The 18,846-nt window shown below is 41.8% G+C and overlaps 1 protein-coding gene across 1 annotated transcript in view; it reads left to right on the top strand.

Moving 5' to 3' along the window:
* Positions 1–18,846, top strand: part of Dner (delta/notch like EGF repeat containing) — a 280,000-nt gene that overhangs the window by 243,410 nt on the left and 17,744 nt on the right. Inside the window, exons 10-11 of the mRNA XM_075951627.1 lie at positions 7,177–7,290; positions 16,020–16,151. Coding sequence (XP_075807742.1) covers positions 7,177–7,290; positions 16,020–16,151 — 246 coding nt within the window. The remainder of the gene's footprint in view (positions 1–7,176; positions 7,291–16,019; positions 16,152–18,846) is intronic.

Raw genomic sequence — 18,846 nt, 5'->3', positions numbered from 1 at the left:
GGGGGGGTGAAAAAAGGGTTGTAAATGATGTAAATGCAGTGTATTTATGTATGAAATTATCAAAAAAATAAAATACATAAAGGTAAAAAGAGAAAATGTTAAGTTTCTACCATGGGGCATGACATTGTTAGCCAGTGCTAGACCAATGGGCTCAATCAGCCTCCTTTCAGCCACAAACATCTTGGTTCTTCCTTCTTCACAGTTTTAAAGCTCGTGAATGATGGATCTAAAATGATTTCTATTTAGTGTTCATAGCCTCAGTGTATCAAAAAAAAATCCGTATAACCTCATGTTGGATTCGTTTTTTATCTCTTTATAGCAGAATAAATTTAATGATTAATGCTTGTTTGGGATTCTTGGTGGTGGAGGTCATTTATTGCTTTTGTGCATTATAAAACTAAGATAAGCTATTTAAAACATTTGAACTATTTTAAATGTTTTTAAAATAGAATTGGTATTCTATTTTCTGTGACCAAGAATCCCAAACAAGTATTGGTTAATCATTAAATTTATTCTGCTATTAAAAAAATACAATGAGAGCCTGACAGTGGTGGCACACGCCTTTAATCCCAGCACTCAAGAGGCAGAGTCAGGTGGACCTTTGTGAGTTCTAGGCCAGCCTGGTCCACAACAGCTAGTTCCAGGAGAGGTTCCAAAGTTACAGAGAAACCCTGTCTCAAAGAACAACAACAACAACAAAAAAGAATAATAATAATAAAAAAGAAATACAATGAACAAAGACATTCATGGTAGCATTGTTTATCACAGTTCATTTAATTCTTTATAATTCCTGGTTGTTTTTGGAATGGGTAATGTCCCAGAAATTATATCACTCTGTTAAAGGTGTGGTCACATCATACCTTTACTGTTGAAGGAATGATATTTATTTATGCATTTATTTTTGGGTAAAGTTGCATTTTTTTTTTGTTCCATGCTTTTACAGAGTAAACAGAGAATTCTAGGGATTTGTGTGCTTCTGCACTATGATCCATGCAGACATGACTTAAGTCCGAGTTTTTCTAGCTCTGCCCGTTGCTTCCCTAGGAGAACAGACTGAGATGGGCATGCACAAAGGACAATAACACTCGGGTTGAGATGCCAACTGTAATTTCTAAAATGGTTCAGAAGACGGTGAGCTATGTAACAATTGAAAAACTGAGGAAGTCTTCAAGAAGAAAGTAGAGCTTAATAAAATAGGATGATATCACAAAGTGAAGCAGAATTACTAAGAACACATCTGAGGGGGGTGGATGTCACTTCGGGGGTGACTGCTTACTAGCGAGCCTGGGGTTTAGGTTCAGTCCTTGGCACTGCAAGCCAGAAGAAACCAGCAACAAAACAGCAATCGTCCTCCAAGAATATTTTTAGCTAATTGTCTTTACAGAGCTTATTTTTCTAGGAGATTAAAAAAATAAATGATTTTCAGTTTTCAAATATTAATTGTAACTAACTTGAGACAACAAAGATATATAATTGGCACATTGCTCTTTATAGTCTAGATCATTTTAAAATTAGATTCAGGAAGGAGCCCTCTTGGAATAGAAAATTTTCCAGAAACATCATTCTCCATCCCTTAATCTGAGAAGTATGAATTATTATTAATTGTGACTGAATTGAAGTTTATTTTTGCTTGAGACTAAACATGTTTCATAATTGTGCATGCCCAGTCCCTTGCCAATGGGTGATGTGTATGTCAGTCCTCAGACTTAGCTTGAAGCGTGGACCTGGTTTTCGCTGACAAAATAGGATGTTTTTGAGGCCAATTTGGAACTTGGAATGACGCCTCATTCCACTGGCAATCTCGCCTGCATGTCAGCCAAAGTCCACTGGCTGTCTGTCATCCTTTCTGTGAGGACAGGGGTATGGTGCTGTGGCTGCTATTTCTTCTGTGAACTAAGATGTGTGCTCAGCTCAGATGGTGCTCAGAGATCCATGGGGGAGTCAAGGAGGGAATGGATACATTGGGATCTGACACATGGAATTCTGTGACAATGGGAATCATAGCAAGTTCTGAACACACAATGTTGAAACCTGCTTTGCCTGGGGAAATTCAAGGTTCTGCTTTATAGCAAAAGGTGTTCAGTTCTGCCAGGCAAAGTCCAGTCCAGGAAGAGGTGAAGGTAGCTATGTTTGGTCAGGGAGTCAGGATGCCTCTGACAGTACTGGGGCAACATCCTGGTGGCATGAAGGTGGGCCCTGGAAGCCAAGAGGAAGGCTTGAACAGAAGCACCTGGGCATATCACGGGTAACCGTGCCGTCTGTCTCTTCTGTGTATTTAGTTTCTAGTGCAAAGCTGCTCTGTTCTAATGACCTACATGGCCATGCGATTATATTTTTTAGTAGGATTACCAAACTTAGACTATAGAAATGCAAGTGACTCACGTATGTACCAGGGACGTGAGCCCTTCCCAATTCACAGAGATCATGTTTCTGCGAAGATGAGCTTTTGTCCAGCCTTGCTGCCAAAAATCTCCCAATGAATGCTCGTGTAACTGAATGCCTTATCTATCAAAAAAGAAAAGTAACAGTGAAGAAAATTATTGCCAAAGGGAAAGAAATCTAAATACATGAAAGATTGCAATTGTATGCTTGTGATTTTGGATGTTTTTAGTAAATCTATATCATTGGAGATGTTTGATCTGTGGATGTCACATTCACAAGCCCCTGTGGTTTGATCCCCAGGAACACATATACTGGCTATGGTGGTGTTCAGTTGGAATCCCAGTACTAGGAGGATCATTATAGGCTAATAGTGAGTTTGACACCAGCCTGGGTTATGTAAGACTCTAACGAAATAAGAACATAGATGATAGATAGATAGATAGATAGATAGATAGATAGATAGATAGATAGATAGATAGATGATAGATGGATAGATAGATAGATGGATAGATAGATAGATGGATGGATAGATAGATAGATGGATAGATAGATGATAGATAGGTAGATATATTTATGATATGTAAATTTTGGCCTAGAATTTCTTTTTTAATCTTATTTGGCAAAGGTAGTTAGTTTTATTGACCTGGCTGGACTGGCCGGCGATTGGAGCACAGCCTCAGTGTAACCATTCAGGTCTGCTGGACTTTGCTCTGAACTTTGATGATGGCTTTATTTCACATTACAGCTGGACCTGTTGATTGTCTGGTTCCCATCGATCAACCATTGGAAACTTATGATCTTTGAGATCAATATTTTGAAGCAGAGAGGACTCCTCTGCTCCCACTCTTCTAATTGATTTGTAAAATTATTTTGAGATTATAATTGCATCATTTCCCCTTCCCTCTTCTCCCTCCAGTTCCTCCCATACATTCCCTTTGCTCTCTTTCAGATTCATGGCTTCTTTTTCTTTTACTGTTTATATAGCTATATATGTTTGCTTGTTTGTTTGTTTGTTTGTTTATTTATTTATTTTTGGTTTTTCGAGACAGGGTTTCTCTGTAGCTTTGGTGCTTGTCCTGGAACTAGCTCTTGTAGACCAGGCTGGCCTCGAACTCCCTGAGATCCGCCTGCCTCTGCCTCCCGAGTGCTGGGATTAAAGGCGTGTGTCACCACCGCCCGGCTTGTATGTATATTTATATAAACATATATCAACACACATGTATACATACATGTAGTTTCTAAATATATAAACACAACCTGCTCAGTCCACATAATGTTACTTGTATGTGTATGTTTTAGGGCTGAACATTTTGTGTTGCATATTCAATGGGTGTGCTCTTCCCTGAGGAAGACTCCTCTCTCTGTCTCTGTATCTCTCTGTCTCTCTCTGTTTGAGTCAGAGGCTTAAACTTGTTATGGAGTCAAGGACAACATTAAACTTCTCATGTTCTTGCCTCAAACTTTGGAGTCCCAGATTACTTATATAAGCCACCATGCCTGATTTCTGTGGTGATGGGGATCAAAGCAAAACCTGGGTGAGCTACCAGCCTCTAGAAGTGGAAACTTTAGGAAGAGGCCGTGTAACTGAAATGTAGAAGAAAGTTTCACATTACAAAGACAGGGAGATCCCCTTCAAGGCCCTGGACACAGAGGGGAAGTTAGGGCATGTTGTGAGTGAACTGCAGGTACGAGGCAGTAAGATATGAGAAAGCTGAGCTCTGAAAAACACTTGGGAAAAATCCCGGTCATGGCGTCGAGCAATACTTGAAAATGGCAGGTGAGGCAGAACAGGAATCAGGGCTGTCACTGTAAAATGCCCTGCTCACGGAGGGCGCTCCTGTGGATGTAGGCTTTCTGCCTTCATTTTCTTCTGTCCCCCTTTCTTGAGCCTCGTCTCCTAAGGCAGTGACAAAGGGAGGAGAGGAAAAGGCCAGCAAGATGTCAGAGCCCACGGGATGAGTCACAGGGTGTGGCAGTCACTTGTGCAATGCGAGCTGAGGAAGGATGTGGCCTGCAAGCGAAGTCGGCGTCACCTTGCTGAGATTTGCTCTAAGCCTATTTTTCTTGAGGCAGTCAGGGAGAATAAACACTGCACTGTTTACATTCTCACCTAGATCAGAATGTAAATTTTCTTCTACTCCAAAGGCTGTGGGGTGAGGGAAGAAGACAGAAAAGGGGAGAGGGAGGGATGAAGAAGGGAGGGAGGGATGAAGGAAAGGAGGAAGGGCAAGAAATCTGTGTTGCCAGTAGATCTCCCTTTTCCCAAATAGTACTGAGTTTTTCATTTATTAATTAAAAAATAATATATTTATTGTGGAAAAGGGGTGTGTGTGTGTGTGTGTGTGTGTGTGTATGTGTAAATGAAGCAGAAATGCGTAGCTGTGAAATCAAAGCAATCTATTTTGGAAGTAATCCAACCTCACTTCAGACATTTGTATGTACACATGCAAACATATCCTATTTTTTCTTTTATACAAGCAAAGTTTTCTATTTTTATTCAAGGATTTAAAGCAGTTAATTGCATTTATCTATGTGTGTGTGTATGTGAGTGTGAGTATGTGGGCACGAATATCATATTTATACGCATGGAGGTCAGAGGACAGCTTGTAGGAATCAGTATTTCCCTTCTACGTGTGGGTCCTGGGGATTGAACTCAGATGCCCAGTCTTGGTGACAAGCACCTTTCCCATCTGAGCCATCTCACTGACCCCTTCGATCTGTATGCTTCATCTTTGTCCAGTGGGAGCTGAACTCTACTTGCGGGTCTGAAATAGACATTCCTTTAAGTGGCCACCTTGACTAGGGATCACTCACGGACTTGAGTCCCTGTTCCTTCCCTTGCTGACTTGGGACAGCAGGCAGCTCCTTCCCTCAGTTTCCCCTTCTTCTGGGTGTTGCAGTGAGGGGTAAATCAGTCATTCGGCACCGAGAAAGGGCTTGGGACGTGTGCTGTCAGGGTGCCTGGAGACTTGAAGCATGGGCTGATTTCCTCTTGAGTGTGAAGGCCATGCATGGAGAAACCCCTCCTGCCTCCTCTTGTCTTTATGTAGAGTTGGAACCCTTGAAGCATCTGACACCCAGTTTTCACCTTTGCTGTTGAATGTTGAATGTTTCTCTAGCTATCTAACCATCTCCTGTTTCTTTTAAAGATTCAGCATTTGCCGTGGAGATTTTTTTTTTATTTTGTTGAGAACTTTATACATATACACAATGAAATGTTATTATATATACTCCCCTTCTCCCCATGTCTGTCTAATACTTCCCCCTAACTTCCTGTCTTCCTTTTTTACTTTCTCTTTTTTTTTGGTAGCTCTGTAAGGTCAATTACTGCTGCCCATATGTGTATGAGTGTGGGAGCTGGCCATTGAGAAATTTTAACTTTCAGGTTTTTGGCTTTCCATACGATAGGCTTTGAGATATGCAGAGAAAATGTAGATAAGCTCCCTAAGTAGACAAAATACCATACTTACTTTGGGCAGGGATTAAATTGGTTATTTTCTAATAAGGTACATTTTTAAGGAGTACACATACACATGCATGTAACAAACAAGCACACACCCAAACACATGCACACACACAGACATACATTCACACACACACAAATACATACATGCACGCAGGGACAGACATCCACACAGATATGCACATGCATGCACACACATACATGTGTACACACAAGCACACACATACACGACTGACCCATCCAGCAGGTCCAGTTATTCCAGGGTCTTAAAGAGGCACTACCTGAAAGAATCATGGGTGAGAGAGAGAAACGAGACCAAGCAAAGTTCTATTGTCAAGGTCTCAGTTTATTAGGGTAATGGTTGCAACTTATATAGCCCTTGAATGAGGAATTTGGCTTGGGATGGGGGGCAGGGGCAGGAAGGAACTTTTTCATTTATTTATTTATTTATTTATTTATTTATTTATCTATTTATTTATTTATTAAAGATTTCTGTCTCTTCCCCGCCACCGCCTCCCATATCCCTCCCCCTCCCCCAATCAAGTCCCCCTCTCAGTCAGGGTTCCCTGCCCTGTGGGGAGTCCAAGGACCTCCCACCTCCTTCCAGGTCTAGTAAGGTGAACATCCAAACAGCCTAGGCTCCCACAAAGCCAGTACGTGCAGTAGAATCAAAACCCAGTGTCATTGTTCTTGACTTCTCAGCAGTCCTCATTGTCCACTATGTTCAGCAAGTCCGGTTTTATCCCATACTTTTTCAGACCCAGTCCAGCTGGCCTTGGTGAGTTCCCGATAGAACATCCCCATTGTCTCAGTGTGTGGGTGTACCCCTCGCGGTCCTGAGTTCCTTGCTCGTGCTCTCTCTCCTTCTGCTCCTGATTTGGACCTTGGGGCTGTAGTCTGGTGCTTACTTTGCCGGGGCAGCAAAGGTGTAAGTCAGCACACCTGGTGTAAGCAGAAACATTCTTTTTTTGTGGCTTCGTTAACAAACAGCTCTCAAGGTAGTTGGGATGTGAGGGCTCTCTGCAAACATTCTTGGGACAATGGTCCCTGCTATCAAGATAGTTGGGATGTGAGGCAGGTTCCATTAGCAAACAGCTCTCAAGGTAGTGGGGCTTTCTGCAAACATCCTTAGGACAATGGTCCCTGCTATCATCTTTAGGACAATGGTCCCTGACACACGACACAGCCACACTGAGGCGCACACACATGAACACATATACACCATGGATCTGTTCCAATGCTGTCACATGCTGGTGCAACCCTTTCTTTGGAAGGCTACAGGGACAGGGGAGTGCTCCATGGGTCACCCTTTCTCATTTGCTTCTCTGCAGGAACACACTGTGAACTGTACAAGGACCCCTGTGCTAACATCAGCTGTCTGAATGGCGGAACCTGTGACAGCGAGGGCCTGAACGGCACGTGCCTCTGTGCACCAGGGTTCACAGGTGAGTGGTCCATGAGTGTGTTTTCAAACTCACCTCATAGTCCCCATGGTTGCCAAGGTTGGACAACCCCAAACCTTCTGTCATGAGTGATTGCAAAGCAGAGATGCCATTGTGAAATGTCAGGGGCATGGCTTCAACAAGATCCATTTCAAAACAATAGACTATGTTGTCATTAAACTAGGCTCTTCTGAAGCCAGCATTTCTCATTTAGATTTGCTGGCACTGCCATTACTGTTTGTTTCCAGAGCTGGAGCTCTGAAGCATAAGCCATGAGCTCATGAGAACACTTGCAAGTGTCAGTGTTCATGTAGTATGAAGGGCACAGGAAGGATCAAACATGTTCTCTGTGTGAACTCTATCCAGACACCGTTGACTGTTACAAAAGTGACAGTTTTGGTGTTGGGGAGGAAGGATTCAGGGTAGAATAGGAATGTGGGGACAGACTGGAGTGGGTAGCTAGAATTAAATGACAGTTGCAGACACAGAAGCTGGGTTCACCCTAGTCTTGGTGGTTCCCGAACATTGTCAGGGATTTGCTTTTAGATTGGGGATCCAATCTAGCATGAATTTTTTTGTCCAAGCCACAGCCTCTGAGCTCAGGTAGCTTGCAAATCTGTGAAAGCAGAAGTGCAGTGTTATGTTGGATGTGTGCACCAAGGGGGAGGTTCTCAGTTTTCATCAGATTCTCAAAGAAACTCTGAAACCACGAGAGTCCAGAATATTCCAAATTTTAACCTTGCTTTTCCCTGCAGAACTCAGAAGCCTTGAAAACTAAAGAATAAGACAAGGTCGGGGCTGGGGGACTTAGCTTAGTAATGGGCTTGCTTGTAGTAATGACATGAGGACCTGAGTTATATCACTGGGACCCATATACAAAAGCTGAGTGAGGCAGCAACACTGTCCCCCAGAGCTGGGACAGCGAGACAGGCCAGTCCCCTGAGCTCACCGACCAGCTTACGTAGCCACTTGGCAAGTTCCAGGTCAGTGACAGACCCAGTCTCCAAACACAAGGTGATTGGTGCTTGAAGAACAACATTCGGCATTGTCCCTTGGGGGCCACATACATGAGCACACATGATCATTCATATTTCCTACACATATACAATACACACATACATAAAAAGGACATAAGGCCTATAATTTTGGTATGTTGTTAAGTCAATCTAGGTGGAGGATTCTTCCTCTATAGGGTTGGGAGTAGCCTGCCCATGAAAGAAGGTGGAGGGTCTGTAGGGAAACACATGGCATCCTCTATTGGGGACCACTTAGTTAGGTTTGAACTCTTCTTCTGTGCCACTGTGGCCATCTCCAAACTCTACAGCACTTTGCAAAGTCCACTCTCCAGTCCTTTCCAGGGAAGCCTTATCTGTTTACCCTTGGGGAAGGTGCCAATAGCCAAGTTTCTGATTTTCCTATTTATCTTTTTCTCACCCCGTGTTTTCTTCTTGTGTTGTTCCGAGACTGAGAAGTGGGCTTGCTCCAGAAAATGATTTGCAGATGGTTTTGTTTATCTGGTGGTTTATAAATGCAGAGAGACATTTATGTATTAGTCAGTGGAGGCAAAAATATATCAGGGAAGATTCCTGGGTCTTTTCCAGATATTTCTATCTTACTAGTAATTAAATACAAAGAATAGAAGAAATTAGAAGTTTAAAGCTATTGAAATAATAATTCACCAGTTAACACCATATTGCTGGGAAATAACATTATTAATATATTGACTTTCAAGAGTCTTCCTGAAGGTCTATGAATAGAATACGGCATACAGTGTATATGTGTACATATGTATGTGTACATATATGGACACAAATGGAATAATAATATGTTATTTGTAGCCTACTTTTAACTAGACAAAATAAGTAAATAAATAATAAATGTGTTTCCATACCAAGAATTACACTTTCAAAATATTTATTTTATAATTTTGTGTGTGTGTGTGTATGTGCGCACACGTGTGCATGCATATGAGTGCAGGTACCCACAGAGGCCAGAAGGGGGCATTGGGTCATTGGATCTGGAGTTATGGGTGGTGTGAGCTGCCCAGTATGGATGCTGAGAACAGAACAAGGGTCCTTTGGAAGAGGACCTAAGCCTTTATTGTTAAAGCATTTTTATTGGTTGACTTGTTGGTCTATAAAATGCCAAGATTTATTTTTAGTTCATCTTCAATTTTATTTTTGGAAGTTAGGAACGTTTCCAAATTACAAACAATAATGAAAGGAAAGTTTCTACACATGTATTTTTCTCTATATGCCCCTCGCCCCACTTTAGTACACTTTTTCGGGATAGAAACCCAGGGGTCCAGAAGAACAGATTATTACATATATGTTATATTCCCTAAGGAAGAAAGCAAAAGTAAACGCCAACTTGTCTTGACACACATGCTCCGGAGTTGTCATTCTGGAAGGCAACAGCTCTATTTTGTTATTTAATTTGTAGGTCTGAGGCTCAAAGAGTTGAAAACTTTAAAAACATCTCTTGCCAGTTGTGTTCCTTATTTTCTAAACACTTCCTCATAACTTTGTTTTTCTGCTAGGCCATCCACACTAATCTTTCTTCCTAGCCATTTAGTTCATTACCTCTGCTTTACATGTATTATATTTCAGCTTTACATAATTAAATCTTGATTTCCCCCCCTTTTTTTTCTTGGTTATCAAATGGCTTTAACTATTGAGGCTTTGTTAGTATCTTCCTATATCATTATAACCATGTATGAGCTAATTTTTAGTATTTAAATCTTTAATGTATTTGAAATTTACTTTTTGCCAATTTTCTAGGTGAGAAAATGGAATATTTACTGCAGAATATTTAATGAACCTCCAACTGCCTATTTAGCAAACTGTCTTAGAGCTATCAAGCATGTACCAAACTCATAGATGATCCTTTCTTTTTCTGCTTTAAATTTTTAAATGTTGGCTAGCACTTCAGATAGTATTATTGCCACTATAATTTGCTCTGCCTGAAAACTGTGGAATAATTTTGACCCCTTGCATGTATGTATGTCCCCCATGTGTGCCTAGTGTCCACAGAGATTAGAAGATAGTGCATGATCCTCTGGGCCTGGAGTTACAGGTAGTTGTGAACTGCCTTGTGGGTGCTGGGAACTGAACCCAGGTCCTCTGGAATCATCTCTCCAGCCCTTGATCTTCTTTTCTTTTTCTTGCTTACCTGCCTCTCAGTTCATCTGAGATCTAGGAAAACTTGTATTTGGCCAACTAGCGAGTGTTTGAGAACCTCTTCATTGATGGAGTTAGATAAAAATAGTCATCTAAGTAAACACTCAATCCAATGTCCCATTTCCCTGCAAACCGAAAGTGCTTTCCTGCTCTGCAAGCCTGGTGTTCTTCTGCACAGCTCTCTCCATGGAACCACCACCCAGTGTGGATCCTTCTCATCTTTCATTTATTGGTTTGGCATCCACCCTTTCCTCCAGGGCTTTGTTAGTCTGTTAGCTGTATAGTGAGCATTCTCTATGGCTTTAGTTTGAGTTTCTCTATGGCAAAATGATGGTGGACATTTTTTTTTTTTGTGTGTGTGTGTGTGTGTTTTAATTTTGCTATCTGGATATCTTCCATGGCAAAGGTCTTCTCATGTCTATTGTCCATCTTCCATGCCTGGCACAGCATAGCAAGGCCTCCTGCTATCAGCGTAGCTTGTGGGTACTGATAGCCTTGGTCACTAGCTGAGCTGGTGCCCCTTCCATTTTCCACCATCATTTCTCTACCATGCTGCACTGTGTGGAAGTCACTTGGCATGGCCAACCCTCAGTGAGTGGGGCTATGCTTCACTATGAGGGTGGGGTAGCTAAAGGACTATTTGGAACTCTTCCTTGTGAGAGATTTGTTTATTATCCTCCATTTATTAGTTTGTTCAATCATTTATATTAGTTAGGGCTTACGGGTACTTAGTGTATGGTTTATGTTACAGGACAACACATTCTAGTTTGTTTTATTGTTCACAATGTTCCCAATGTGGGCACTGAGAGGTCTTTCATTTGATGGATGTGCCCCTTCCTCATATCCCCATGTGGGTGTGGGGGTGGCTGCTTTGTTGTGTTGTGTTTCAGCTCTTGCCTGTTTCCTGATGTTTTCAGACTCTTTAGTCTCATCTTGTCTAGTTCCTGTCCTCATCCTGGAGTCATCCATTTCTCCAAGGTCCCTTGGCTCCTTCGTGGAGAATATTGAAATAACTATCTAGGCACTAACAGGGCTTGTTGCTATTATATGTCACTGATTTCAGAGCCTCTTGCCTGACAAGCCAGAGACTGTCTGTGGATACACTAATGTGTGTATGGTGCACGTCTTACTATACAGCTCTCTGTATCTATATTAAGTTTAATGAGAAGTCATGGTGATGTCCAAACTCTATGGTCTTCTTTTATTTACCCATAACCCACCCCCAAAACACACAATAATAGCAATGTAAGTAGTCCCCCCCCCCTTCGTCATTAAATTCCAACGTTCGGTAACAAAGTTGCTACTTTGTGTTCTTTTAGTAAATCACTTTTCAACCAGAATATAGGATCTGCTTGCAGCTCTTTTTCATTTAGTTTAGCCAAGCCTAAACCAGGCATGAAGGCTTAGTAATATAATCACAGTACTCCAGAGGTGGAGGCAGGAGGATCACAAGTTCAAGGTCTTCCTTGGCGATTTAGTGTGTTCAAGGTCAGTCTGGGCTAGTCAGACCTCCTCTCAAACAACAACAGCAGCTGAACGTGACTCATTTTCAAGGTCATTCGATCAGCAGCAGCTCCCTCCCTGCAGCGCTGCCCTTCAGCGAGGCTTCTCTGGTCTAGTTACTTTTCTTTATAGACTTAGTCCGTCATGGAGTTTTCCCACTAGACATTATTTATTTTTTCCTTTTAAACATTGCTTCATTAGTTAAAGGGCCATTTGTTTCTCTTTCATTGAACTGCCTTTGAACCTCGGTCAAAAATCAGTTGGCAATATTTGCGTGGCTCTATTTTTGGGGTTTTTTCTTTTTCGTTGATTGATGTGTCTGTTCAGTTGCCATACAGCCTCAATACCTAAAATCTACTGTAGCCACGTGACTTTTGAAAATGGGCAGGTAGACTCCTACCTCTTCATCCTCTCTTCCTCCTTTTCTCCAGATTTGTTTGGATGCTGGCCATTGTATGTTAATATGGTGAGTGATAGGACTATCTTTTTAATACTAACCTTTTTATGTTGATCATGTTTGACCCTCTACTGTAGTGGTTGTTTTGTCCTGCTCCTTAGATGGGACCCTTAGTGACTTCACTGACGTACTGTGAGTAGTAAGCCTTGAATTCTTCCTCATCTGCTACCAGTTTGGGGGCTGTTTGTCTCTTACCCTTGTTGCCAGGATTCTAGAATTCATGCGTACATCATATTTGATAGCAAACTCTAGTGAGACAGCATCATTCTGGGATACAGTGTACTTTAGTATTTCAGGTGCTTTATTTATCTGAGGGACTCTGTCTTCTGATGTAGCTTTCCCTACATTTAACATGCCATGTTTTGTTTTTTGCAACCCAGGACTACGTGGTATCTAGTTCTTTAAAGGGTTTTATTTTTCATATATTTTATTCAGTCTTCTACTTTATAGAAGTGGTTAAGACAGGTTCCAGTTTTTTTTTTTCACCATCATAGGAAAAGTTCTAAATAATGTTTTTGAATCTTGCTTCATCCACAGTAAAATCCTATTAAAGTGTGAAGGAACAAGCTAAAGCGCCTGCCTGGAGCCTGGCGTGTTTAATGTAGATATGGTGGTTGCAGAGATTGTCATCTATACCTTTGAGCATGGACTCTGCTAACTCAAGGCTTTACTAACAGTAATGACTTTGGATAGTTTTTAGTTGTTTTACACTTCCTAATTTACCCAAAGAAAGCATTATAAATAAATCACTGTGATTATAACCTTTTGTAAGTACTACCTAGGATATATATTATCTACCCTGCCTCTTAGAAAACAGTAGATTGAGGGCTGGGGAAACGGCTCAGCTAGTCAAGTGCTGGCCATGCAGCCCGAGTGTGGATCTCCAGCACCCATGTGAAAAGTGGCGCGCTGGGAAGGGGAGGACAGAGAAAGGGGAGTCCCCATGACTTATGAGCGAGCTAGTCTAGCTCTGGGTTCAGTGTGAGACTTTGCGGCAAGAAATAAGATGGAGGCAAGAGAAATGGCTCAGCAGATAAATGCTCTGGCTGTTTTCCCAGAGGGCCTGAGTTTGCTGTCCAGCACCCATATAGCAGCTCACAGCCATCTATAACATCCATGCCAGGGGATCTGATACCTTCTTCTGGCCTCTTCTGGCACCAGACATGCATGTGGTACACAGACATATATGAAGCCAAAATTCTTGTACACATTTAAAAAATGGAGCAAGATAGAGAAAGATACCCAACTTCAATCTCTGGCTTCCACCTATATGTAAACCTACATGCATCTATATGTACATGTGTATACACGTGAATGCAGAGAGAGATATGGGGATGGGGAGAGAAGAATAGATTGAAAGTAAACTGTAAAAGACTTCATGTTCAGGTCCTAATTGCTAGCCTTAGTTAAGGAGAAATATCGTTTTGTATCTCTTCACAAATGCTATTGAAGAGCATTGCATATTTTTTTTTCTAATTTAAGTAAAAGAATATAATAAGCAAGTCAGCTAGAAAGACAACTGTCTTAGTTTCACAAAACCTCAGACTTTTAAGTTGACAATTAGTAGACAAAACCAACACTCGGAGCCTTTCTAGTAGAATAATGCATGTTGTCTGGAAACAATGCCAGCCTGTTGAGCCACAGGGAAAGACTGATGCTTGAGGCTTGAGGCCTGTCAGGAGTTTAAGATCACGTGGTACGTAGAGGGCGCAACACTGACCTTGGGCTTGCTGATTTGGGGCTTGCCTGACCGTGACTGTGAAGGCTGGGAAGAGCCAGGCTGTTTCTCTCACTGTTGCTGTTCAGGTCATGGGTGTCTCATTTCAGAATTTTCCATGTCTGATTCCCAGCTGAAGCACGCGATTGTTTAGCAAATGTCTCCATTAAGGCGCCTCCCAAATGGGTGGAAAGGGGGCACTGATGTATTTATCTGTCAGAACTTTGATTTTTATCCTTCAGCCTTTCTCAGCTGGTTTACCATGCAATACCATCTGTAATGATGTAGTCAGTCAATGCCCTTCTCCTCTCAGAGCAATCACTTCGCCAATACACAGAGACCACATTTTAAACGTGTTAGAACAGGTTTGTGTGTGAGGCAATCGACTCTGCGTTCTTTCTATTGATATATGTTACTATATTTATCGCAAGAAACAAATTTACCTGATGTGATTGAATTGCAATTATTTTGGGATGACCCTGGGACTGTGAGTGTCTTGTTTGACAGATTTGACTCACAAAAGTCAGATGCCAGGTATGCAGAGAGTGTGAAACGGAACAGACAGAAAATCTTTCAGTGTAAGATTCCTTCTCTGAAATGATCTGTGAGTAGCATACGGCAGTTTCATAAATACGAAGTAAACCAACAGCCGATAGAAAAGCAATTTAATGCCAAATAAGCCCGGAAGTAATTACCCGAATAAAACGAAACGTTGCCTTCTGTAAATGGGAGCAAAATATTTGGTTTTGCTTTTAGTTGACTGTGATGATGAGAGCAGGGTTGTGTTTGTATTTTCTTTGCTTCCTTTTCTACATTTATCTAAGCAAATGAGGGATTATTTTTAAATGTTCTCTTCCACTTTCTTCCCTTTAAGAATGATTGTCTTAGTGTAAAGTGTCCTCTTCAGCTTTGATGAGAGGCCCTTAGGTCTAAGGAATGTCTTCATTTTGTATCCGTTCATTGTGATGGCTGTAAAATTGTTCAAGGGTGTCTTTTGTTCATGAAACTTTTACTAGCAAGATACTTCCTATATGGGGATGTTTGTATTGCAGTGTTGCTGGTTTGTGTGCTAGTTTGGCACGTTCTGTAGACAGGTCAGAAAGCCCAGGATGTTGCATCTCATCAGGGTCTGGCCATCTTGGTTGTGGGGGATAAACAGACTGGAGTGGATGTGAGCATCCTTTGGACCACCATTTTCCAGGAAGGGCATGTCAGAGATGGGCTAACCTCGTGCATGTAACTGCCACTCTAATTGGACTTGATGCTCCCCCTGAGGTTTTCAGTCCCTTCCCTGCTGAATCTAAGCATACAGAGGGTCTAAGAAAGGAGAAGTGGCTTTCACAAAAGACTTGATCTGGGCATACAACTGTGTCCACTAAAGAGCCAGTGTCCAAACCAGCAAACTCAAATACTTGGCTACAAAATAATCATAACCTGTGAGTGTTCAGCTTCCTGGAATTTCAGAAAATGGCATGAGATTCAGCTACTGACTCCAAAGCAGAGTGGACTTGAACAACATCAGGAACCAACTTTGCCTTTCAGATTGACCCCCTAAGGTTTATTCAGATGTGAGAACAGCTTTACTTCCTCATGGGCTTAAGGGGGAGAATCTTTGTAGGATTGTTTTTTCTTCGTTCAGTTTTGCTTAAGTGAAAAATTCCTTGTTTGGGATTTCTCAACAGTTTCTTACTTTGTACAAATAGTAGGCTGGGCTCAATGGCTGGAAGTCATGATCATCAGCCTGTGTCCGTCTGTCCTTCCTTCCTCCCTCCCTCCCTCCCTCCCTCCCTCCCTCCCTCCCTCCTTCCTTCCTTCCTTCCGAACTCATGGGGGATATGGACATAGCCAATCACTGTTCATTTTCTTTATTTTGTAGGTGAAGAGTGTGACATTGACATCAATGAATGTGACAGTAACCCTTGCCATCATGCTGGAACCTGCTTGGACCAGCCTAATGGTTATACCTGCCACTGCCCTCATGGCTGGGTGGGAGCAAACTGTGAAATCCGTAAGTATTTCAACTGTGGACTACTTAGTATGTGCTTTGCCTTCATCAAGAAGAAGATGCTAACTATGACCAGAAAGACCCCATGTCAATGACAGGAAAGCCCATGAGGCTCAGAGGGACCACTTCCGTCATCCCTGTCTCCAGAGTCCAAGTAGTTCTTCTGTCTCTCACTTTCTGCCATGCCTGTACCTTGAGATTACATCCAGCCTTTTTTTTTTTCCACTGACTATGAGCATCCTCAGATGTCATCCAAAGTTCACTGCTACTCGGTCAGCCAAAAAAATGTGCTTCACAAAGTGTTAGAATACCACAAAAAAATAAAATGCACCCTTTGCTCTGGAAAGTCCAAAGAGCAGCAAGAAACAGTACAGGATTTGAATTCATGTTGCCTTTGTGTTTTTAGGTGTCTTTGAATTTAGCAGGTTCCTTTAGTTGCGTGAAGAAGGAAAGCCCATCAAGGATGAACATGGAAAGAGAAACTAAAAAGCAATGGGCTGTGGGTGAATGACTTGAAGTTTGGAAATATCAGGATCAGGGTCTGATGTACTAGAACAGTGTAGTGCCCTGATGGAGGTGACAGTGACTAACATGGAATTTGGTTTTTATCTGTTTTGAAAGCTGACAAATATTTCCTGCCCAAAGGCATTTTTCTTATTTATTCAGGGCAGTAAAGTTTCATCTTATCCAACCGGGCTGAGTCGGGGAGTGCTGCCTCCCAATTCCAGATGATTCTCTGCATTGAAATGGTGTTCAAAGAGTGCTTCTTCCGGAACGTTCTCTCTGCTGACTGTACTCTTTGAGGGATAAGAGTAACTAGGGCTGCCGTGTGTGTGTGTGTGTGTGTGTGTGTGTGTGTGTGTGTGTGTGTGTCATCCAGTAAAGTGCTTTCTGGACAAGTATGTAGCCCTTTGTTTAGATCCTTACTGCCTACACAAGAAGCCTTATGCTTTGAAAGCAGATACATGAGGATCCCTCAGGTTTTCTGGCCAGTTAACTTAGCCAAATCCATGATCCACAGGTTCCAATCAGAGACCCTCTCTCAAAAACAAACAAACAAGCAACAAAACCAAATAAAAGTGGGTAGCTCCGGAGGAATAACACCTGAGGCTGAGCTGTCCTGGTCAATGTGTTGTCTCCCACATTTTAGACATCAGTGTCTCAGCTCCAGTCCATTGTGGTCTGACCAGGTGTCAAAACTGAGTAAAATCTTTTCTTGATAGACAAGTTCCTTTTCTGGCCACAGCAGAATGTTAGGCATTCCCTCCACCTAGAAAGAGATTCCTGGGCAAATTACAATTCCTTGGGGGTATACTATTATAATAGTATGATAGCAAAAGAAGAGACACACATATCTCTCTTTAGAGCATTTTCTTTCATGCCAGAAAGGTTACAATTTGTTTTTAGACCTCCATCTTGAGGTATTTGATGTGAAAGTTTCTGAAATATGCCTATGCCTGAGGCAACTATTATAAAAAGAATAAAAAGAAGAGATAAAGTTAGAAGGTAGTGTCTGGTGGCCATGCATAAGGACCACCTCACCATAGCATCTTAGAAGATAGTGTCTGGTGCTCCAATGTGGGTCTCTGTCTCTGTCTCCTTTCATCGCCTGATGAAGGTTAATATTCAGGAGGATGCCTATATGTTTTTCTTTGGGTTCACCTTCTTATTTAGCTTCTCTAGGATCACGAATTATAGGCTCAATGTCCTTTATTTATGGCTAGAAACCAAATATGAGTGGAGGCGGTGGCGGGGAGAAGGCAGAAATCTTAAATAAATAAATATAAAAAAACAACAACAAAAGAGAAGATAATGTCTGGTGGCCATGCATAAGGACCACCTCACTGTAGCATCTTAGAAGATAGTGTCTGGTGGCCATGCATAAGGACCAGCTCACTGTAGCATCTTAGAAGGTAGTGTCTGGTGGCCATGCATAAGGACCAGCTCACTGTAGCATCTTAGAAGGTAGTGTCTGGTGGCCATGCATAAGGACCAGCTCACTGTAGCATCTTAGAAGGTAGTGTCTGGTGGCCATGCATAAGGACCAGCTCACTGTAGCATCTTAGAAGGTAGTGTCTGGTGGCCATGCATAAAAACCACCTCACTGTAGCATCTCAGCTTGAGTTCCTCTGGAAAGGGCTGGCACTCTTGTTTGTGACTCCATTTTAGTTGGCTATAAGTGGTTCTCACTATGAAATCCGGACTGGCCTTTGACTCATAGTGTTTCTGCTTTAGCCTCTCTGGGTGGTACTGACTGAGCGTGACATTATTTCTATTCTGATAACTTCTCCCACTGTCTCTGAGCAATCTCCCATGAAGACATGACTGATTAGGAGGTACACTTGAACATCAGAAGATGAGTCTGTTTGTGATCGTTCCCTAAATTTGTAAGAGGTCTGAAGATTTTATTTTTGTTAGTGATGTAGATATATGATTCTACCAGACCAAAGGTTCTAAATTTTATTTCAAGAGTAGGAGCTGAGCTGATATACTAATATAAGAGGAACTTTTGTGTAGTTCTTCTGTGGATCATTGCTAACAGTTGCTGCCTCCTTTGTATGTTAAACATACTTAGGTTTCTCTTGTATTATACAAGTCTTGTAAGATGCAAATTCAGGAGACCACTATTTCCTGAACTGATAAAGCTAGTTTTCTCCCATCTAGAACTGGAATTGATGCTAATCCTTCCTAGGCTGAT

Source organism: Microtus pennsylvanicus, chromosome 17, assembly GCF_037038515.1.
Source record: "Microtus pennsylvanicus isolate mMicPen1 chromosome 17, mMicPen1.hap1, whole genome shotgun sequence".
In the NCBI taxonomy this organism is placed as follows: domain Eukaryota; kingdom Metazoa; phylum Chordata; class Mammalia; order Rodentia; family Cricetidae; genus Microtus; species Microtus pennsylvanicus.
The sequence above is the reverse complement of the archived record's forward strand: the minus strand, read 5'-3'. Positions and strand labels throughout refer to the sequence as shown.